Below are 22,952 nucleotides of genomic sequence, written 5' to 3' on the forward strand. Positions count from 1 at the left end.
ATTTTCTTTCCTTTCATAGCTCAGCTGACTGGGGCCCTCTCTATTGGCCCCTCACACTTGCTTTCAATGCCTGAGCCACCTTTTCCGGAGATGGCACCTGACTGGCCAATGATCAGCTGAATTTTCTCAGTGTTACTTTTTTCTCTCTCTGGCTCTTTAAAATTCCCCCCTTTTTTGCAAGCAAGCTCCATTGAACAACATTGTGTTCCTGCTTCATCCTTAAGCAATGCTTGGGGTTCATTGCATAGCCAGAGATTTCAGTAGTGACAAACAGTTGCCTGGGTAGATTAGAAAATCTGAATTCCCCTGGGCTAGTTACCTGTCAGGGTTTTTCAATTAAAGGACATTCAAGGAAAGCTTTTCAAAGGCACAATGGCAGTTTTGCGCACCGCTCCTTCTGAAAGTCAATTGGAAGTGGGAGCGTCTAATTCTCATATGTACCTTTTGAAAATCCCCTTCTGAAGTATCAAGTATCATCATAAATTCAATCCTAGAGTAACTCTGTTGAAGTCAGCTGCGGGCGGAACTTGATTGATTGCACCAATGTGAGTCACTGCACCTCTCTATCTGGCTTCTAGAAAGTCTACAGCGTAAATTATCTTAAGTAACTGTCTAAGGGAACTGCTGCAACTGATCATCTAATAAAGGTTTGCCTGTAATTGGCAGTTGGCTGACGTTGCACTGGAAATACTTAGTCCTAATACTTAGTCCTGCCATGAGTGCAGGGGACAGGACTAGATGACCTCTCCAGGTCCCTTCCAGTCCTATGATTCTATGAAACCTTGGGGATTCTGTAAAATGTGGCTCTGGTCTGACAAGTGACTGTGTACAACTGATTCCTTCTTAACCCACGGATCGGCTCCCTGTATGCATCTCAAGTTGTATTTACTGACTTCAATTCCCAAACTAAAATTTCATAGCTGTTAGCTCTGCCGATCCAACTTGGCTGTGGGAGCTGGATTCTAATCTGACTCATAAATAAACCGTGGAATTACAAACATTTGATTGCAGGGTCAAATTCTTCCCTTCACTTTGCAGATTTCACCAAGGGCCTAATCTGAAGGTAGTGGAGCTGCACAGGTGCCATTGAGGGAGCAATGTGAAGACAGTGGGGTAAATGAGTACATATAATCTTAAGGCAATGGGGCTACACAAGTGTAACTGAGGGCGTAATCTAGTCTGTGGCACCTTTGATTAATGCTTATGGTGATCAGAAGGAAAAAATCTCTGTTTACCTTTCAGAATCCAGGGTGAGTTTGTAGGGCTGGCAGTTAGGGCAAAGGTCTTTGCACTTGGTACCCTGAGTGCATTTGATCAGTGAGGTACAATAAACGTGGAGATGCCATGTGTACAGAGTCACTTTTCAGAGCAGAACCGTCCTTTGTCCCTGGTTATGGTGATGCCCATTGGAGGTGGGCTCCTTAGTGGAGCTCTCACCATATTCTGTACATGTATAATAGCTTTTCTTCCTGGCAGATGTATGTGGAGCTGCACAAACTGAGCAAACTCCCCATATAAGCTTTGTATAAAAGCATCTCCTTTTGCCACTAGATTTGCCGGTGGTGGTCACGACGCTGGCAGTGATAGGGAAGTTTGCCATCGCGGCCTCTTTCTCTATCTCCTACGTGTATTCTGCAGAGCTGTTTCCCACCATCATCAGGTGAGGTGTCCTTACTTTTCATGCTGCCTTAGCCCAGGAACTGGGTTTAATACAAACTTTTAATATGGTAACAGAGGATTTGGATAAAGGCCTGCTGAAAGAATATTTTCTTCACTAGATCGTTGTGATCAGAAGCTGAAAGGTCAATAATCAATTACACTTAGTGATCAAAAATTCACTGAATGAGGACCTATGGTTGCTTTTAAGCAGCTTTCTCCAAACATTGGAGCCCCATCTATGCTATAGCTTTTTCTAATGATAATGCAAAGATGGGAGATTTCCCCCAAAATTATAAAGGTTAAAGATCCTAAGTTCTCCTCTAGCACTACCTACAATTGTGGAAGGTGCGGGTGGGGTGCTGATCAAGGCTTGGACTGGGATTTTCCCAAGCTGTCGACTAGAACAAGGATGTAAACCCCTGGAGACATCCCCATAAGCACAGACTTTCTTCTAATGCATGCTGTTTACCCCTTCCATGTTTTGCTCTCTTACCAGGCAGACTGGTGTGGGGTTGTGTTCAATGTCATCCAGAGTGGGTGGCATCATCTCCCCTCTGATTAGTCTCTTGGACAAGTACCATCCCGCTATTCCCATGGCGATATTTGGAAGCACTCCAGTGATTGCAGGAATCCTCTGCTTCTTGCTTCCAGAGACGCGTGGCAAAGAGCTTCAGGATCACACGGAGGAAGCTAAGGAGAGCCAGTGGTGAGTCCTCAGAACATGTCTGCAGATATTTAGATGTCCCTCATCTTTTCACCCATGGCTAAATGGCACTGGTGGGGTCTGTTGCTTCCCTCTTCGATGCTCTTCAAGGCAGCGTTGAGGCCTGACTTGTAGCTCATGAAAAACTCTGCAATGCACAAAGTGTTTGAGCATTGAGGCGAAACAAGGAGCTGTCCTCAACTGAGCTGCCAGCTCTTTCAGATCCATCAGTGAATGAAGTGCACAACTCGCCCACCTGCACTGTCAGTACTCAACAAGCCGATGGCTTGACAGGATCTAATTCTGAAAGGAAGAGACTAAGCCATCTGACTGTGGGGTGAGAGAGGGAGTCAGGTGTGTGGAAAATGTGGGGACTAGCCACTAGGGAAATACAAGTCCCCAGCTGCTTAACTTCCTAGGTTTTGGAGGAACCCCTGGGGCCCCAGTGCCAGAATCTGACTGGGACTTTTGCTTGAAGCAAGTCTTGATCTACTCTGTCAGGATCAGATTCTGTCATGTTCTTCTGTACCAGATATGGACTGGTCACAGAGCTTCCTCATACATACCAGATGTGTTCATCATAAGATTTAGTAATGCTCTGCCAGGTATGGCTAAGGTTAACTTTGAATAAGGTATTTTGCACACAGTGCCACCTAGTGGCTGAACAGCATTCCATTACATCTCCCCCTTTTAGTTCTACATTTCTATCATTTACAAAATATAGTAAAAGCTTTGTTATCCGACATGTTGGAGGTATGGGGCAGGGATGCTGGTTAGTCAAAAATTCCGGTTGACTAAGAGTTATACTTACTAATGGAATACCAATTTTCAGAGAATTAGAATACAATAAAATGAATAAAGTATAAAATAGTAGACCGGTACGCGCCAATCCAGTAGTAGTACTGCACTGCAGAGTGGTTGGTTTCTTGAAGCACTTAGGTGTATACAGATTATCTTATGACACTACATATCACTATGGGCAGCGCATGGCGTACACCCAGATCACTAAACGTACACTTAACACTACAACTATATTGAACCTAATTTAATCTTTGATGATTCAGAAGGCACTTCAGAATCTTGCAGTGTCTCAGGGTCATCATTATCAACATCAATTATCATTGTAGATGTAGAAGGTGTAGTAGATTGGGCTGAATCGTTAACGCCCCTAGACACACCCTGGAAGCTGCTTTTTTGAATAAATCCCTGATATCCGCTTGCTTACTTGTCTTTTGCCTAAAAATAGAGGTCAGAATGTGCAATTGCATAACCCCCTGGGCAGTATACTAGTCCCAGTTACTAGACTGAAGATTTGTATTGGGAGATATCAGAAATGCCGGTTAATAGAGCTTTCTGGTTGATAAAGTGTCAGATAACAGCTTTTACTGGTTACACTTTCACACTGTCTTTGAAGTTCAGTGTCTCTGAATTGTACTGGTTTTCTAATTACATGATCCAAATGCGTAACAACTTGGTCATCTGATTGTCCATTAGTTGCAATGACTGGCTGTAGTTGGTCTGGAATTTGAGTCATTGTCGCCTTGTTCTGCATCCACAATTTGTAGAGTTTTTGCTGTGTTGATTGATCTTCCTGAAGAATACTTTGTAGTCGTTGACAGTTGCTGTTGAACTCTCCACTGTCAGTCTCAATCACATATGATCTGGGCGCTGAATTCTTTTTCTTTACCCAAATTGGAGATGTCCAATTTGACATGAACTCAATCACTAGGTTCTAGACACCGTACTGCTGACCAGGATGTGGGCAGTCACGCCTAGTGGTGAAAGCAAGAGTTGAGCCTACTGGTTGGAACTAGATCTAGAGTGGGTGGAATACAGGAAACAAGTCGAGGGGCAGAAGCCAAATGCCAGAGCTGGGAGAGGAGGGGAAGTAAACCAGAGTCATAAGCCAGAGGCAGAACCAGCAATTGGCACCAGAGTGACAGAAGCAGGGGCACTGGAACAGGGGGGACTAGGGGGCCATGGCCCTCCCACTTTTTACCTCCCGTAAGGGTGAGTGAAGGGGGGGAAGGGGCGGAAAGAAGTGAGCAGGGGGCAGGGTCTTGGGGGGGAAGGGGCAGTGTAGGGGGGCTGGGGTCACAGTTTGGACGCCAGTGGCTCCCCCACTTTTAGGGACCTTCTGCCATTCCTGGACAGAAGCCAAATGCCAGAACCACAGGATCAACCAGAGTTGTGAGCCAGAGGCAGATCTGGGGGTTAAAGCCAGAAGTCTGAAGCCAGAGGCAAGCAGGGGCTGGAGCAGAGCTGGAGCAGGACTGAAATGAGCAGGAACTGGAAGCAGGCTGAAGCAAGGACTGGAACACGGGCAAGCACAGCTCTGGGCATGGTATGTGTTGATCTGCTGATCTGCTGTGGGGGCCAGGCTTATAAGCAGGACTGCTCAACCAACAGCCAATCAGGGGCTATTGCCCCTGAGTTCTAAGGCAATACAGCTGGGCTCGTTGGTTGCCTAGTAACAGTCAGGGAGCAGGCCAGCAGCTGTTCCTAGCTGGTCTGGTCCCTGACAGCACCCTCCTCCCTTCAGGGTTGCCTCCCAGGAGACCCTGAGCCAGGTTTCATGGGGTAGGCCCAGTGGAAGGTGCACAGGAAGTCCAGGGCCTGGATGTGTTCCACAGGTTCCCATGAAAACTCCTCTGGGCCTCCCAGTCAGATATTAGAGTCTTCCCTGGACTTGACGGGAGTCCAGAATCTGCTGGACCATGTATTCCTCTTGGCCCTGTATGGCTATCGGTGGAGGGGAAGGAGTAGTGCATTGTGGGAAGGGATTCTTGATGAAAAATTTTAGGAGGGAGATGTGGCACATGGGTAGATCTCAAGGGGTTCTGGCAGCTGCAATCAAAAGGTTACCTAGTTAAGTTGTTCAACAATTGCAAATGGCCCCAAATATTTATGGTCTAGTTTCGCAAATGGATCTCAGGTTTTGCCAGATCTTATCCCCTACCTTGTGATTAGAGGTCAGCTGATGGTGTTGGTTGGTGTGGCACTTGTATGCTGGCCTAGTCTCTTCTAATCAGTACCTGAATTCTTGATGTACTTGGTGGATGTGTGCGGTGAGGTCAGCAGTGATGGACATTGGCAAGTCAAGGGGGATTTTGGGGTGATACTGAGAATGGAACCCATAATTTGCAAATAAAGTGGTCTGCTGGGTTGTGGCATGCGTGGGGTGTGCAGCTGAAGGATGGGAGGCCGGGGCGTTCTCTGGGCTCAAGGGGCTGTGCCATGTTCATGGCGTCTCTCAGCAAGGCGGTCATCAATTCTGATACATAGGTCGATCAGGTCATCGAGATGGGAGGGGGGCTTGACCTGTGCTGGTTTGTCCGTTATATCCTCATTTAATCCAAAACTGATGACGCGGCACGGAGTCATTCCACACAGTGTCCATGGAGAGGCAACGGTATTGGGCAGCTGACTGACACTCTTGCTGTAGCGTTTGCAGCATGGCTTCAGTGGTTTGGGTGTGGTGGTGGGGGGGGTCACTGAAGATAGGCAACGTGGCCTAAATGAACTGCTCCAACTGGCCCAGGATGGGGCTGGACTGTTCCATGGGTGGGGAGGCCTAGGCTATGGCCTCCCCAGTGAGCAGACTAGTGATGAGCCCTTATCTGTGGGAACCAATTAGGGGTGAAGCAAGAGGAGGAGCCAGCATTGGTTTGGGAAACCTCAGAATTGACCATGATCGCCACTAAATTTGTCCGGGAGCAGGATCTTTGGCTCCTGGGGGGCAAGAACTGGGCTTGCCGGTGAAGCCGCCTGGGCTTGTAAGGTGGACACCTGTGACTGCAAGCTCTGTATGGCCCCTACCAGATCTGTCCGGAAAGTGTTGGTCCATGACAGTGAGATGGGTCCCTAGCCTTTGCACTGGGCTGCTTAAACTGTTGCCGATTGGGCCATCATGCCTAGTGGTGAAAGTGAGAGTTCGGTGGCCTACCTGCTGGAGCTGGGTCCAGGGTGAGAAGAGTCCAGGAAACAAGCCTATGGCCAGTACTGGATGGACAGAATCCAAATGCCAGAGCCAGGGGCAGGGGGGTAAACAGAAGTTGTAAGCAAGAGATGAATCTAGGGATCATTATTGGATAAACGGAAGCTGAATGCCAGAGTCAGAGGGCCAACCAGAGTTGTAAGCCAGAGGCAGAGCTGGGGGTCAAAGCCAGAGGAGAGCAGAAGCTGGAGCAGAACTGGAACAAGGGCTGGAACAAGAAGAAGCAGAGACTGGAAGCGGGCTGAAGCAAGGACTGGAACAAGGGCAAGCGCTGCTGTGGGCATGCTATGCACTGAGCACATGCAGATCTGCTGTGGAGTCAAGCTTATAAGCAGGACTGCTCAACCAAGAACCAATCAGGGCTGTGGCCACTGAGTTTGAAGGCAGTTCAGCTGGGCTCCTTCATTGCCTAGCAGGACAGTTAGCAGGTTCTGGTCCCTGATACCTGGCAGTTCTCTAACAGAGTGATATCTGTTGTAAAAATGTCTCTAGACTCTTTCTGTCTTTGTATCCAGTTTGGCTGCTCTCTTCACGTCTGGCTATTTTAGAGAGAGATTCTTTTCCAAACTTAGAACAGCGGTTCTGAGTTGTCTTCCCGTCAGGAGATGTGCTGGACTATACGCAGTAGCTTGGTGTTGATCTGTAACTCAGAAGAGCAAGGAATGGGTCTGGAATTTATGCCTTGGCCTGGGAGTTCTCTCTCCTTGCCTCAGGGGTCTTACGGTAATAGCTTTTAGCGCTCATGCTGCATCTGTTAACAGCTTCTGAGCTAGTTTCTTGTTTTTCAAGTTGGGCAAGTTGCTCTTGGGTTTTGCTGTCTCACCAGCTCAGACTGCTTTGCTATTTGAATAGGTGTGGCAAGGGTTAAATTTCTCTTCACTTGTACCTGCTGTGAAAGGTTTTATCTGTTAACCCAGTAACCAGCCTCTGTCTGATGTTTTGCAGTCCCCAAATCACAGTTTTCAGCCAATGTATGCAGAGAGCTCCTGTTTTTTTCTGCATGTGGTTGGTTTATTTATTTATTTATTTATTTAAACCAACATTTTCTCCTGGATCTTGAATTCTCTGGTGGAAACGTGCTCTTTCATAAACTAGATTTCTCTGAGGTATAAAGTATACATCAAACATAGCCAGAATCCTTTCTTAGTCATCTTTGTGACTGTCTTCAGTAAAGTCAAAGGATTTAAAGATATGCTGTGTCACCGCCGCCTGTCCCCGCCCCCTGGAAGTCAAGGGGCGGGACAGGAAGTATAAAGGCCAAGCCACAGCGCTCAGTTGCTGGCCAGCAGCGGGAGAGGCCAGACGCTGGTGCCCGAGCTCCCGCTGGCCTGAGCCTGCCCCGATCCCGGTATCCTGAGGAGGACTGGCCGAGCCGGCCCCGAGCCCGGTATTCTGAGGAGGACTGGCCGAGCCGGCCCCGAGCCCGGTATCCTGAGGAGTGGCCTGAGCTCCCCCACGCCGAGGGTCCAGAGGAACCGACCAACCTACACAGCACTCGGTGCCCGGAGGAGCCCATGGTCTGGGACACGGCAGACGAGCCTCAGGATGTGCGGGTACCCATGGAGGAGGAGATGGGAAGTGGCCCGGGGATAGCAGACCCCAAACCCATGTCAGTGTGTTGCGGTCAGGATCCCCACTGACTGCGCGGCAGACGGACTGCTGCTGATAGGGCCCCGGGCTGGAACACAGTGGAGTGGGTGGGCCTGTGTTCCCCCACTGCCACCCCACGCCGGGTGGCAGTCTCTCCTCCTCCCTGCCTGAGGGCCTGAGCCCCTTTAAATTGTTGTACTGTTGCTCAGCCCCCGCACTCAAGGGCCTGAGCCCCCTAACTGTTTGTTGCTCAGCCCCTGCCCCAAAGGGCCTGAGCTGTGACTGTTTGTGCCCCGCCCTGACCCAGGGTCTGGGCCTCCTGAACTGTTTGTTCGCTCACCCTGCCTGAGGGCCTGAGCCCTATACTACGGTTGGCTGCCCGCCCAACCTAGGCCTGGGCGTGCAAGACCGAGCTGCTTCCCAGCCTCGTGTAGCGAGGCGGCCTGGCTCCCAGCTGCTGCCTGTGAGGGACGAGCCCCACCCCGGAACGTCTACAGGGATGCAATATGCATCAGCAACTGCCCTGGAGACTAAAGCAACTCCTGTGTCAGGAAGCAGGGGCAGCAGCCTGGTCAAGTGGGATGTGAGCATGAGGCTTCCTGTTATTGAGCAGAGCACTTGTGACGGGTTGGATCACAGAAACCCCCTTGGGAGCTGCCACCCGATGTGCCAAGACTACCCCTGCTCCTGTTTTCCCTGCCAGCTCAGGACTCCAGCACCCTGTCTTGCTGAGCCAGACTCTCCTGTCTGCTCCAACACGGACCCAGGGTTTGAATCACTTGTCCCAAAGCTGCAAGTTTACCTGAAAACAGCTCACAGTAGTGTGCTTGTCTCTAGCACTCAGATGCCCAACTCCCAATGGGGTCTAAACCCAGATAAATCCGTTTTACCCTGTATAAAGCTTATGCAGGGCAAACTCATAAATTGTTCGCCCTCTATAACACTGATAGAGAGATATGCACAGCTGTTTGCTCCCCCAGGTATTAATACATACTCTGAGTAAATTACTAAATAAAAAGTGATTTTATTAAATACAGACAGTAGGATTTAAGTGGTTCCAAATAGTAACAGACAGAACAAAGTAAGTCACCAAGCAAAATAAAATAAAATGCGCAAATCTATGGCTAATCAAACTGAATACAGATAATCTCACCCTCAGAGATGCTTCGGTAAGTTTTTTTCTCAGACTGGACACCTTCCAGGCCTGGGCACAATTCTTTCCCCTGGTACAGCTCTTGTTCCAGCTCAGGTGATAGCTAGGGGATTCTTCATGATGGCTCCTCTCTCCTTTGTGTTCTCTTCCACCCCTTTATATATCTTTTGCATAAGGCGGGAACCCTTTGTCCTTCTGGGTTTCCACCCCCCCCTCACTGGAAAAGCACCAGGTTAAAGAAGATGGATTCCAGTTCAGGTGACATGATCACATGTCATTGCAAGACTTCATTACTCACTTGCCAGCACACACATATACAGGAAGACTCACAGGTAAATACAGCCATCTGCAGACAATGGTCCTGGTTAATGGGAGTCATCAAGATTCCAAACCATCCTTAATGGCCCACACTTTACATAATTACAATAGGCCCTCAGAGTTATATTTCATATTTCTAGTTTTAGATACAAGAGTGGTACATTTATACAAATAGGATGATCACACTCAGTGGATTATAAACTTTGTAATGATACCTAACAAGAGACCTTTCGCATGAAGCATATTCCAGTTACATTATATTCACTTATCATATTTTTATAAAACCATATAGACTGCACAACGTCACAGCACTGTCTTCTGATGCTGGTAAGAGGGGTTAAGAAGGTGGAGGGGGAGCTGTAATTTTGTTCAGGGAAAGGAGAAGGGGCTGGGAGGAGCGGAAAAAGTATATGTGCTCTCAGTGGTTCAAGGTAAGGCAGGCTCACTGATCAGCCACAGGGCAAGTGGCATTTGCTCCTGCAGAGTGCTTGGGACGAGTGGAATAGGAGCTGGGCTATGGGCTTGTCTACATGTGGAAATTGACCGGAATAGCTATTTCAGAAAGGTTCCTTGGGTAGAGACTCTGTTCCAGAATAGCATACAGGTCTGTCGCATCTTACGCGCATTTAACATGCGCGATTTTAACTTTACGCGGTCAGCAAAAACAAAAAAGAGAAAAACAACAGTTTTAATACTATACCTGTAGTGCGGGCGATTTCGCCCGCCATTGAACTCAATGGGGTTTTGGCTATACCTGGTTTTCGCTTTACGCGCTAACCGCGGAACGGAACCCCCGCGTAAGATGAGACAGACCTGTACTGATTATTCCGGAATAAAAGTGGCTTTTATTCTGCTGTCCAGTATCCATATTATTCCAGGCATTCTGGTCGATTTCCCCGAAGAATTGAGATTAAACGCCGCTGTGTTTGGTGCTTCATTTTTGTCCGTGAAACTATATCCGGTTGTATGATGGCTGGCAGAAATGTTCAGCAACTTCCACTAGCTCCTCCCCCGCTCCCCAGGAGAAAGTTCTCTGCCACACAGTCACGTCCCTCCTCTTTATACAGCCACTCCCTGCCAGCTCCCCAGTCCATTAATCAGAGAGAATCCCACCGGTTTCTTTTTGTAGCACCCTCAGGAGCTGGTGTCCCTGAGTTGGTACCATAATCAGGAGCAGCACCAGGGTTTTTGCCGCCCTAGGCGGCAGCGCTCCTCCTCAGAGCATTCGGTGGCAGGGGTCCTTCCGCTCCGCGTCTTCGGGGCGCTTCGGCGGCGGGTCCCGGAGCGAGTGAAGGACCCGCCGCTGAAGTGCGCCGAATTGCTGTCGAGGACGGCAAAATGCCGCCCCCCAAATCCTGCCGCCCTAGGTGACTGCCTAGGGTCGCCTAGTGGAAGCGCCGGCCCTGGCCATAATCTGGTCAGAGAGGAGAAGTATCATTATCCTCATGTTCTAAATGTTAAATGATTTGCCCAAGGCTACACAGCAAGCCAGTGGCAAAGCTGGAAAAGCTGTTGTAATATTGAAAAGGGTCTTTCTGCTGTATTTAACCATATTCCCTTTCATTAGGGCCAGTGAAAATGGACACTTGAAACTAAAAGATGGCGACCGAGATGTAGGACACACAAGGGTCACGCGCGTTTAGCTGAGCCAGCGGACAGCTAAAAGATCCTGAGGAATCAAAGACCACGTAGTGTTGTACTGGGAATGAGGTCTGCAAGCCAGCAGTGGATTCAGCTTGGTTTTTTATTTACAGTAATTCTTGGAGCAGAATAGTTCTCTGCCAGCTCTTGTTCTCCTCTTTCCCGTTTGCCTTCCCCATGTGCTCCCTCTTAGCATTCCCCAGTAAGTCCCATGGGCCATCCTGATTATCACTACTAAAGTTTTTTTTCTCCTGCTGATAATAGCCCACCTTAATTGATTAGTCTCGTTAGAGTTGGTATGGCAACGCCCATTTTTTCATGTTCTCTGTGTGTATATATATATATATCTTCCTACTGTATTTTCCACTGCATGCAGCCGATGAAGTGGGTTTTAGCCCACAAAAGCTTATGCCCAAATAAATGTTTGTGTTAGTCTTTAAGGTGCCACAAGTACTTCTCATTCTTTTTGCTTTCCCAAGTATGAGTTTTATTCACCTGCACTCAGCAGGGGCACAACAATGGGAGGGCAAGAAGCCCAGCCCCGCCCCCCCCCCCCCGGCCTCTGACTGGAGCAGGGTGGCATAATGGCAGAGCCCCGTCTCTGCTGGCATAACGGAGGAGCAGCTGGTCCAAAGCTGAATGAGTGGCATTGCCGCCTGGTGCATGGGGTCAGAACACCAGTCACGTTTAAAAGTCAGGGGGTTTTTAGCCTACCATTTCACTTGCATTTTGATTTGAGTGGTTTGCTTGGTGTCCCCTGAAGAAATGTATTTGCAACACTAGGTGACCGTGTCCTTTTCGCTATTATAAGAGGCAGGGGGCAGGTCCAAATAAAAAAAAAAATGCTAAGGCAGGTTATGATTCAGAGCAGGTTCAGAACTCCGGTAGTAAGTGTTTTCAACTCTAATTCTCTTCTTACTCTGCACTCGCATAAAACCCTGCTGCTTTTATCTAGCTCTCAGTTATCCGTGGGGAGAAAAATCTAATCAGGTTTTTGTTGCAGAATGGCAAGCCATCAGCCAACATAGCTAATGGGGAGCAATCGTCCTTCAGGTGTCACTTGCTTGGCTGTTGACATGAAAAAACCTGTGGGGAATCCTTTGAGTTCTGGGGGGTCTGTTTGGAAGCAGGTTTTCACTTTGTAGGGAAGCACCTTATTTAATTTGCCCAACCACGGAGATTGTTGAACCTCATGGAGTTTGAGATCTCTCAGGAGAAAATGCTATACAGACTATATCCTGCTCTGGTGATGATCTGGGAGATGGTCTGTTCCCTTTCTTATGCCGCACCCATCACTATGATTTCTAATTGCTTGTGATCATCATTTGCCATTTCCTATGAAGGGAAACCTGTCCTTTCCCTACACTAGTGTGTCCTCACAGGCCACCTTGTTATGCAGATAACTTGCTAGGGATACAGGCATAGGGCAGAGGCAGTGCAGCTCTGAGGATATTTGTTTGCAGCATAACTGGTGCATAGGACTTGCAAGAAGACTTCATCTTCCTCCCTCATACTGTCTGCAAAACCACCAAAGATGGGACTGTTTCGGGAGACGTGCAGCGCAGTTAAAGCAGAGTGAAAGCGTTTTTACTGTGAGGAGTTTCCTGCTTATTCTGTGGATAAAATCACTCAGAGGTAGGAGCAGAACCACACCAGGAGGAATAAGTATCACATCTGCTCACTGAGATGCTGGTTCTCTTAGGTTTCCTCTCACCTACAGAGGGGGCCTGTGCCCTCATAGCCAGTAAAATCTAGTGGGGAGGTCCTGGGTCCCTTGTTGGTGAGAGTGCTGGTGTGTTCCCGTTCCTTGGGAGCTGTATTGACAACTTCCCTTAAGCCAATGGTTGTCTGATCTCCAGGTGATGGTGTAAGGCTCTTCTCTTCATTCAGGCTTTTGTGTGAGAGGGTGAGCCCAGGAACGAAGGCGGGGGAGGGATAAGGGGTTGGAGAGGGAGCAGAATCTGTGTACTGTTAATGAGATGCGGCTCTCCTCCTTTTTCAACATCTGGTACAAACTTCTTGGCTTAAACTCTGTTTATAAATAAAAACCTCCAGTGTGCTGGCTGTATTGTTCCTTCCTTCTTACCGATAGTTTATTTACCATAAACTCTGGCAATTATTTGCTGCAGTGTAAAGACGGCAATAGAGGATTACAAACAGTGGCAGAAATGTCTGTACCCGTGCCTGTAGCAGCAGATGCTGGACTTCACATCTGCTAAAGTTGGCCTTGTGTAACGGGGGCTTGGGAATTTGGGGGTGGGGGTGGGTTTGGGAGTCATGTACACTGGGACTGTTTCACTAGCCCAAAATAGTGTATTAAGAGTCTGAGCCAGAGTTGTTATTTTTCTAGAATCATAGGACTGGAAGGAATCTCAACAGGTCATCTAGTCCAGTCCCCTGCACTCAAGGCCGGACTAAGGCCTTGTCTACACTACGAGAGTAGTTCGATTTTACTTGCATCGAATTTTTGTAATCGATATTGCAAAGTCGAGCGTGTGTGTCCACACTAAGGACAGTAATTCGACTTTGTGCGTCCACACTAACGGTGATAGCGTCGACATTCGAAGCGGTGCACTGTGGTCAGCTATCCCACAGTTCCCGCAGTCCCCTCTGCCCATTGGAATTCTGGGTGTAGCCGGCAATGCCTTCTGGGTAACAAAATGAGTCGAGGGTGCTTTTGGGAAACTGTCGTCATCCGTCCATCACTCCCGCCCTCCCTCCCTGAAAGCGCCGGCGGGAAAACAGTTCGCGCGCTTTTCCAGTCATTGACAGCGCGGACGCCACTGTACTCCGAGCATGGAGCCCGCTGCGACCATCGCTGCAGTTGTGGCCGCTCTCAACGTCTCGCAGCTTATCATAAAGGTTTCCCTGAGGCAGATGCAGAAAAGTCAGGCAAGGAGGCTACGGCACCGCGGTGATGTCCTGAAGTCTGAGAGTAGCACAGACCTGTCAGAAAGCAGGCGACCCAGCGCCGAGGACATCACAGTGGCAATGGGTCATGTTGATGCCGTGGAACGGCGATTCTGGGCACGGGAGACAAGCACTGAGTGGTGGGACCGCATAGTGCTGCAGGTCTGGGATGAATCCCAGTGGCTGCGAAACTTTCGCATGCGGAAGGGAACTTTCCTGGAACTTTGTGAGTTGCTGTCCCCTGCCCTGAAGCGCAGTGACACCCGGTTGCGAGCTGCACTGAGTGTACAGAAGCGAGTGGCCATAGCCCTGTGGAAGCTTGCAACGCCAGACAGCTACCGGTCAGTCGCGAACCAGTTTGGGGTGGGCAAATCTACCGTGGGGGTTGTTGTGATGCAAGTAGCCAAGGCAATCGTTGATGTACTGCTGCCAAAGGTAGTGACCCTGGGAAACGTGGAGGCGATCATAGATGGTTTCGCAGCGATGGGATTCCCAAACTGCGGTGGGGCCATAGATGGAACTCACATCCCTATCCTGGCACCGGACCACCAGGCCACCCAGTACATTAACCGAAAGGGCTACTTTTCCATGGTGCTGCAAGCACTGGTGGACCACAGGGGACGTTTTACCAACATCTACGTGGGATGGCCGGGCAAGGTTCATGACGCTCGTGTTTTCAGGAACTCTGGTCTGTTTAGACGGCTGCAACAAGGTATTTACTTCCCGGACCACAAAATAACTGTTGGGGATGTGGAGATGCCTATAGTCATCCTCGGGGACCCAGCCTACCCGCTAATGCCCTGGCTCATGAAGCCCTATACTGGCGCCCTGGACACTGAAAAAGAACTCTTCAACTACCGGCTGAGCAAGTGCAGAATGGTGGTGGAGTGTGCTTTTGGCCGTCTCAAGGGGAGATGGAGAAGCTTACTGACTCGCTGTGATCTCAGCGAAACCAATATCCCCATTGTTATAGCAGCTTGCTGTGTGCTCCACAATCTCTGTGAGAGCAAGGGGGAGACCTTTCTGGCGGGGTGGGAGGTTGAGGAAAATAGCCTGGCTGGTGATTACTCACAGCCAGACAGCCGGGCGATTAGAAGAGACCAGCGGGAAGCGCTGTGCATCCGGGAGGCTTTGAAAGCAAAGTTCCTGAGTGAGCAGGGTAACCTGTGATTTTATAGTTTGTGTACTGAGAAGCTAAACCTGCCCCCGTTTCTTTACCCAGGTAATGTTGACTATCCTATCCAGTTACATACCCCCTTCACCCCCCCTCCAACACACGTGTCGAAATAAAAATAGTTCTACTTTGTTAAAGCACACCGTTTTCTTTAATACTGTTTTAGCGGGAATTTTTTAAAACTGGGACGCAGACTGTGGTGCGGGGCGGGTCTAGTGTTGTGATGCGAATGCAGCTTCTAAACTCAAGGATTGACAGGCTCCGCTGCGGTGGGATGCTTGTTTCAACGGAGCCTGTCACCCCTCCTGATCGGGACTGTGTGTATGGGAGGTCTATTTGACTTTGTGGCAGGGGGAGGACGGTTACAGATCCCATGCTGTGTGGCTCTGTGATCCTGTCTAAGGACCGGCGCTTAAGATCTGTAACTGCCCTCCCCCGCCACAAAGTCACAGAGCAACCCACCCCCCCCAACATTACATCAAAACAACCTCCCAGACTAACCGGGGCAACTAGTCACTGCATCACTGCACTGTGTATGTGCCCTGCTGCTGTGCCTGCCCCCGACTATGTACCCTGCCAAAGGAGACTGTCCTGTCCAATTTCCAACCCCCTTTCCCCTCCTCCTCCAAAAGAACATGATTGAAACAGTAGTTAACAGAAACGAATTTTTTATTATCAACTACACATGGCATTGGGAGGTGAAACTTGGACGTGGGCTTGTGTCAGGCGGGAAGGAAAGAACTTTTCAAATTTTGGGAAATGAGAGCCTTCTGCTACTAGAGCTCTCTGCAGGGGTGGAGTGAGAGTTAGCAGGGACTCTGCCGCCTCTCCTTCTTTGCACTTTGGGTGAGGTGGGTATGGGACTTGGTGGCGGGGGAGGGCGGTTAGAGATGGACTGCAGCGGGGCTCTGTCCTCCTGCCTCCGTTCCTGCAGAACATCCACAAGGCGCCGGAGCGTGTCCGTTTGCTCCCTCAGTAGTCCAAGCAGCGTTTGAGTCGCCTGCTGGTCTTCCTGCCGCCACCTCTCCTCCCGATCCATGTTGGCTTGGTGCATTCGGGTCAAGTTCTCCCGCCACTGGGTCTGCTGTGCTGCCTGGGCTTGGGAAGAGGCCATAAGCTCAGAGAACATGTCCTCCCGTGTCCTCTTCTTCCTACGCCTAATCCGCGCTAGCCTCTGGGAGTGTGATTCCAGGCTAGGTTGTGAGACAGTCGCAGACGGGGCTGTGGAAATGGGAAAAAGGGAGTGAATTCCTCTGAAAGATAAATGTAGTTGTGAACAAAGAACATAGTCTTTCTCTGTGAACAAGACCATGCACAGCACCTTTCACATGCGCACTCAGCACAAGGTCGAATTCTCGGCCTTCGCATTCTGTGCCTGGGGTCTTGAACAGCACATTTGAGAAGCGAGGCAGCACAACGGAATTTCTGTTGCAGGCAGACATGGTAAGCCGTACACTTGTGGCAGTTTAAAACTTTTATATTACCACTGGCCTCATTTCACATTTAAATCAATGTCAGTCCCTGCTGCCAGCAATCCGGCAAGCGGGAACTCTGCCCCTGTCCCACCCCCTCGCGGCTGTCCCCGGGAATGATCCCTTTCGGCTGCCCCTCTCCCGCCTCCACCGCGTGGCTGCAAACCAGCGGTGACAGTTCTGTAAAGGAACGGGAAAGCAGTCCCAACACTAACATTCCCCTACCTAATTAAAAGCAGGTCACCATGGCCGACATCACCCTGATGAGGATCTCCGAGAGCGACAAAGAGAGAATGCTCCGGGAAAGCCTCCAAAGACCAGGGCCGTATGCCGCCCTGCTGTGCAGAGCAATGATCCCCGAGTACCTGATAATCTCGTGGCGCGGCAACGTGTCGTACTTCGGAGGACCCAATAAGGCCGCTCTCCCCAAGAACCTCATGCAACGGCTTTCAAGTTACCTCCAGGAGAGCTTCATCGAGATGTCCCAGGAGGATTACTGCTCTATCCCCGCACATATAGACCGCATTTTACTGTAGCTGCAGTAGCAGGGAATACACAGTAGAGCGGCTTGTGCAGGACAATCACTGAAAACCGGACATTGCTAGATTTCTTTTCAAAACTTGCACTGCCCCTTACTAAACCGTTAAGCGCCTAGGGCACACTAATCATGAACAACCCATTCTTTTAATTGTTAATATTCCTGTTTTGTTAAAAATAAATGTTTAGATGTTTACAACACTTACTGGCTGATCCTTCACCAGATTCTGTGTCCGGGGTAATGGCTGGGGACGCTTCGTAGGGGATCTCTGTAAGGGTGATGAAGAGATCCTGGCTGTCGGGGAAATCAGCGTTGTGAGAGCTGCCAACTGCCTCGCCCTCCTCATCTCCTTCCTCATCTTCCCCGTCCCCTAACATGTCTGAGGAACCGGCCGTGGACAGTATCCCATCCTCAGAGTCCACGGTCACTGGTGGGGTAGTGGTGGCGGCAGCACCGAGGATGGAATGCAGTGCCTCGTAGAAACGGGATGTCTGGGGATGGGATCCGGAGCGTCCGTTTGCCTCTTTGGTCTTCTGGTAGCCTTGTCTCAGCTCCTTGATTTTCACGCGGCACTGCGTTGCATCCCGGCTGTATCCTCTCTCTGCCATGTCTTTAGAGATCTTCTCGTAGATCTTTGCATTCCTTCTTTTGGATCGCAGCTCGGAAAGCACGGACTCATCGCCCCACACAGCGATGAGATCCAAGACTTCACGATCAGTCCATGCTGGGGCTCTCTTTCTATTCCCAGACTGCACGGCCATCACTGCTGGAGAGCTCTGCATCGTTGCCAGTGCTGCTGTGCTCGCCACGATGTCCAGACAGGAAATGAGATTCAAACTGGCCAGACAGGAAAAGGAATTCAAATTCAAATTTTCCCGGGGCTTTTCCTGTGTGGCTGGTCAGAGCATCCGAGCTCGCACTGCTGTCCAGAGCGTCAACAGAGTGGTGCACTGTGGGATAGCTCCCGGAGCTATTAGCGTCGATTTCCATCCACACCTAGCCTAATTCGACATGGCCATGTCGAATTTAGCGCTACTCCCCTCGTCGGGGAGGAGTACAGAAGTCGAATTAAAGAGACCTCTATGTCGAACTACATAGCATCGCAGTGTGGACGGGTGCAGGGTTAATTCGATTTAACGGCGCTAACTTCGACATAAACGCCTAGTGTAGACCAGGCCTAAGTATTATCTTGAGCACCTCTAACAGGTGTTTGTTTACCCCTGCCCTTAAAAATCTCCAATGATGGAGATTCCACAACCTCCCTGGGCAATTTATTCCAGTGCTTAATCACCCTGACAGTTAGGAAGTTTTCCTAAGTAGCAATAAGTTACCAGGCCCCATTGTGCTAGGTGCTGTACAGACACATAACAGGCAGTTCCTGCCCTGAAGACCCTATAGAGGAGACGGAGAATGGGCAGGGGAAAGAGCATATTTATCTTCATTCTACAGAAGGGGAAATGCCGCGCAGAGGGTGAGGTGACTAGCCCAAGGTCGCGCAGGCATAGTGTGGCAGAGTGGGCAATGAGCCAGCCTAACCCCTGCCCCCTCAGGGGGACTGGAGCTTCGTTTCAGGTGCTCACCCACACGTCTCTCCACCTGTTTCGTTTGGAAATCACATGACCTTTACAGCCCATTGTGGTTTTGACTAGACCCGGCACAGCTGTTCTCAGGCTGTGTTTCCCAGCCCAGCTGGGATAAGAGGGTTCACGTGGAGAAAGGACTGTTGAAATCTGTGTAGCCCCCTCCTCTGAGGTGTGGCTTAAGCCTCATCCCCTTCCTCTCCCAGCTACTTGGGATCCCCCGTACTTGGAGTGGCTTCTCCCCACTCCTTTGTGCAGGTCGGGACCTGTTTAGCTTTGTTGTTCTTGGCGCCTAGTGTCTTCGTTCAAGGTGACTCCTCACTCTGCCGCATACCCGGGAGTGATGTCCCTTGATACATCCAGGGTAATACTGCAAGCTGGCCTGGAGTGCAAAGCCCAGTGCAAAGTGGAGAAACAGTAAATGCAACAAACTGCAGCAAAGGAATGCTTCACCAAATTGAACAGCAAAAGAGAGGGTGGGGGCTTTACTGGGAACAGAAAACTCAGATCTGGGGAAGGAAAGGATTAATCATTACTAAACATTTTATAAATAACCCAATTCTCCACCTCCTAACACCAGCTTCCTCCCTGGCACCTCCCCGAGGTGGATGGCACGGCCCAGCTTGTGTGGCCTGAGATGGAGAGTTGGAGTGCTGCGGCATTGGTTGCAAAAATCACCTTTACTTTATCTTCACCCCCGAGTGGGGCAGGGATCTCGCCTGACTTGCTGGTTTCCCTGATCTGCAATCCTGGGCTCTCGCCTGGCCCTCTATCATAGAATCATAGACTATCAGGGTTGGAAGGGACCTCAGGAGGTCATCTAGTCCAACCCACTGCTCAAAGCAGGACCAACCCCCAGACAGATTTTTACCCCAGTTCCCTAAATGGCCCCCTCAAGGATTGAACTCTCAACCCTGGGTTTAGCAGGCCAATGCTCAAACCACTGAGCTATCCCTCCCCCTCCTCTCTATAGCTGGTGGCAGGTTGGATCTCTCTAGGTACTGATCACTGCCGGAGGAGATGAGTGTGGGGGCCACATGGGGTCACATACCCCCCCTCCCCGATTTCTGCCAGGGTGGGATTTGGGCTGAGCGCGATGGAGGGGGATGTGACTGGGAAAGGCACCGGCACCTAGAGCTCCCACTGAGCCTGCTAGAAGATGCCCAGAGTTGGGATGAGAGATGGGGCTGGCAGTGCAGCTCGGCCAGAGAGGGTGCGGAGAAGCCCGCTGAGTCCCGTCCCTTCCTCACCCTGCTCGGCAGTAGGTGTCTGGAGCCTGCTCTGCCCCACACTGCGCTCACAATAGGAGGCGATGGGAGAAGTAAATGAGGAAGGAGCTGTGAGGGGAGAGGAGGAGGTGGTGCTGGGTGTGGGAGGCGCAGGGGGAGTGGGAAAGGGGCCAGAGGCGACGCAGTGCCTCCCCCAAACCTTCAAATTGTGCCTTCTCCGTCAAGAGTTACTGGTTGTCTCTGGGCACTGGATCCGGGCAACTAGATCTCAGAGCAGCGCAAGCTCCTTTGGGGGCAGTGGGAATGTGGCAGGGACTCCCTGAGCTGCGCTGCCTCTAGGGTGACCAGACAGCAAATGTGAAAAATCGGGACAGAGGGTGGGGGGTAATAGGAGCCTATATTAAAAAAAAGACCCAAAAATCGGGACTGTCCCTATAAAATCGGGACATATGGTCACCCTAGCTGCCTCTCTCCCAGCTTCCCAACTTAAACTCGCTTTCTCAGACCTCCCAACAGCCCCAGGTTTTGCAGGACTAGCCCATTTTGAGCCACACAATCCCCTGTCCCGGTTCACGTGGCTCCTCTCCCGCGGGGCTGGCTGGGCTCTGTGTGTTGTAACCCCGCTCCTGGTGCACCGGGTCGCAGTGCTGCTCAGGTTTGGTCTGACAAAGGGTCGCAGGGCCAAATGTCAGTGAGTGACCCCGTGACATGCCACTCACTCAAATGTGGGCCTGGGAACCCCACCATCAGGGGGGCTGGGCCAAACCTGAGCGGTGCTGCGACCCTGTGCCCGGGGTTGCAGTAACAAGCCCAGCCAGACCTGCAGGACAGGTGTCGCAGCAGCTGGTACTGGGGGTTGAGTGCAGGGTGAGCTTGCTCTGCAACTCCCCCGGGGACTCAATCCCCCAGGGGCAGCACCTAGGCTCCCAACCCATCCTGCTTTGGCCTCCTGCACAGTTAGGAGGGACGCCTTCTTTGTCAGGCTGGCCCTTCCTCTGTTAACTTGCTGAGGGCTGTGCAGCCCTGGGTTGTCGTCCAGTGGACTGGTTGTCCAGATCACCCCATGCATAAAACCTCACTGGTCCCAGCGGCAGCTCCTAGTTTTGTCTGTTTCAACCCTGACTCCAACTATGCTGGGAGTGGGGTCCGCGGGCTTTGACAGCTATCTTCTAAAGGCTCAGTCCAGAGCTCCAGGAGCTGGCAAACCCCATAGGGGGAGGGAGGTGGGTTACACGTGAAACAAATCCATGGCAATCAAAGATGTGACATTTATTGTTAAGTTGCACAGTGTGGCCCTGCTGAAGGTCACAGCAGCAGCAGGGGATAGAACTTCTCTCAAGAAGCACAGGACCCCCGCACATTAGAAAAAGGAAGATCACTATTAGCAGTATATAGGGCCTATTGCACAGAATGGAGTATCTAGTAGAGGGGAGCAATGCATGCATATACAGGCACGCACCCACACAGGGAGAATCTTGTGGGACTCCCGCTGAGAAGGGGAGATGGGCCAAAGAAGAGGAACTGCCAAAGGACACGCTGCGAAAGCTGCTAGATTGACAAGGGAAAACCATTGGAGGAAGGTGCTAGGAAAGCCAAGGGGAGGGCAGGATGTGGAGGAGGCGGAGAGAGATCACCAGTGTTGAAGGCAGGAGGAAGTCAAGGATTATTGTTAGGTGCTATACAAACAACATGGTGAAAAGTGATGGGAAATTCTGTTTCTTTGCACAGTTTGGATCTCCACTGCTGTCATTTTTAACAAGGAGAGGTAGATTCTCAAATGACAGTGCTATTCCCTTCTGGTTTCTGATTGAATTTGTTGCCCACGAAAGCTTAGTAAAGTGACATCTTTGGCGCTTGAAGGCCTCTCTGAATCCACTATAACATAGAAAACAGCAGTTCAAGCTTTCTGTGTGCTGTCCTGATGTTGTGCTTCAGCTCCAGCATGAAGAGGCCCTGCTCAAGTGGTGAGAAAAGACAGGGTAGTCCTTGTGGCCAATTCAGGTTCTCTGTGGAGACTGCTGAGAAGGGTGTGACGTTGTGCAGTCTATATGGTTTTATAAAAATATGATAAGTGAATATAATGTAACTGGAATATGCTTCATGCAAAAGGTCTCTTGTTAGGTATCATTAGAAAGTTTATAATCTACTGAGTGTGATCATGCTATTTGTATAAATGTACCACTCTTGTATCTGAAACTAGAAATATGAAATATAACTCTGAGGGCCTATTGTCATTATGTAAAGGGTGGGCCATTAAGGATGGTTTGGAATCTTGATGACTCCCATTGTCTGCAGATGGCTGTGTTTACCTGTGAGTCTTCCTGTATGTGTGTTTGCTGGCAAGTGAGTAATGAAGTCTTGCAGTGACATGTGATCATGTCACCTGAACTGGTGCTTTTCCAGTGAAGGGGGGGTGGAGACCCAGAGGGACAAAGGGTTGCCGCCTTATGCAAAAGATATATAAAGGGGTGGAAGAGAACAAAGGGGAGAGAGGAGCCATCATGAAGAATCCCCTAGCTATCACCTGAGCTGGAACAAGAGCTGTACCAGGGGAAAGAATTGTGCCCAGGCCTGGAAGGTGTCCAGTCTGAGAAAAAACTTACCGAAACATCTCTGAGGGTGAGATTATCTGTATTCAGTTCGATTAGACATAGATTTGCACATTTTATTTTATTTTGCTTGGTAACTTACTTTGTTCTGTCTGTTACTACTTGGAACCACTTAAATCCTACTGTCTGTATTTAATAAAATCACTTTTTATTTAGTAATTTACTCAGATTATGTATTAATACCTGGGGCAGCAAACAGCTGTGCATATCTCTCTATCAGTGTTATAGAGGGCGAACAATTTATGAGTTTGCCCTGCATAAGCTTTATGCAGGGTAAAACCGATTTATTTGGGTTTAGACCCCATTGGGAGTTGGGCATCTGAGTGCTAAAGACAAGCACACTTCTGGGAGCTGTTTTCAGGTAAACTTGCAGCTTTGG

General features: G+C 49.9%; 2 protein-coding genes across 3 annotated transcripts in view; one reads left to right on the forward strand and one right to left on the reverse strand.

Moving 5' to 3' along the window:
• The window catches only part of LOC101949145 (solute carrier family 22 member 13), a 43,557-nt gene that overhangs the window by 12,935 nt on the left and 7,670 nt on the right, over nucleotides 1–22,952 (forward strand). The window contains exons 8-10 of one of the 2 annotated variants that reach the window (XM_065586724.1): nucleotides 1,552–1,660; nucleotides 2,156–2,365; nucleotides 10,988–11,501. In XM_065586724.1, the coding sequence (XP_065442796.1) occupies nucleotides 1,552–1,660; nucleotides 2,156–2,365; nucleotides 10,988–11,063 (395 nt within the window). In that variant the 3' untranslated portion in view covers nucleotides 11,064–11,501. Of the gene's footprint in view, nucleotides 1–1,551; nucleotides 1,661–2,155; nucleotides 2,366–10,987; nucleotides 11,502–22,952 lie in introns of those variants that run through there. The other variant, XM_065586725.1, reaches the window with a different exon arrangement.
• On the reverse strand, nucleotides 15,797–18,332 carry LOC135981907 (uncharacterized). The gene is made up of 2 exons (XM_065586727.1): nucleotides 17,361–18,332; nucleotides 15,797–16,366 (listed from the first exon to the last, which is right to left on the reverse strand). Exons 1-2 carry the CDS (start codon nucleotides 17,935–17,937, stop codon nucleotides 15,891–15,893), a joined length of 1,053 nt encoding a protein of 350 aa, XP_065442799.1. The 5' UTR covers nucleotides 17,938–18,332; the 3' UTR covers nucleotides 15,797–15,890.

The sequence above is a fragment of the Chrysemys picta genome, chromosome 2 (genome assembly GCF_011386835.1).
Source record: "Chrysemys picta bellii isolate R12L10 chromosome 2, ASM1138683v2, whole genome shotgun sequence".
Lineage (NCBI taxonomy): Eukaryota > Metazoa > Chordata > Testudines > Emydidae > Chrysemys > Chrysemys picta.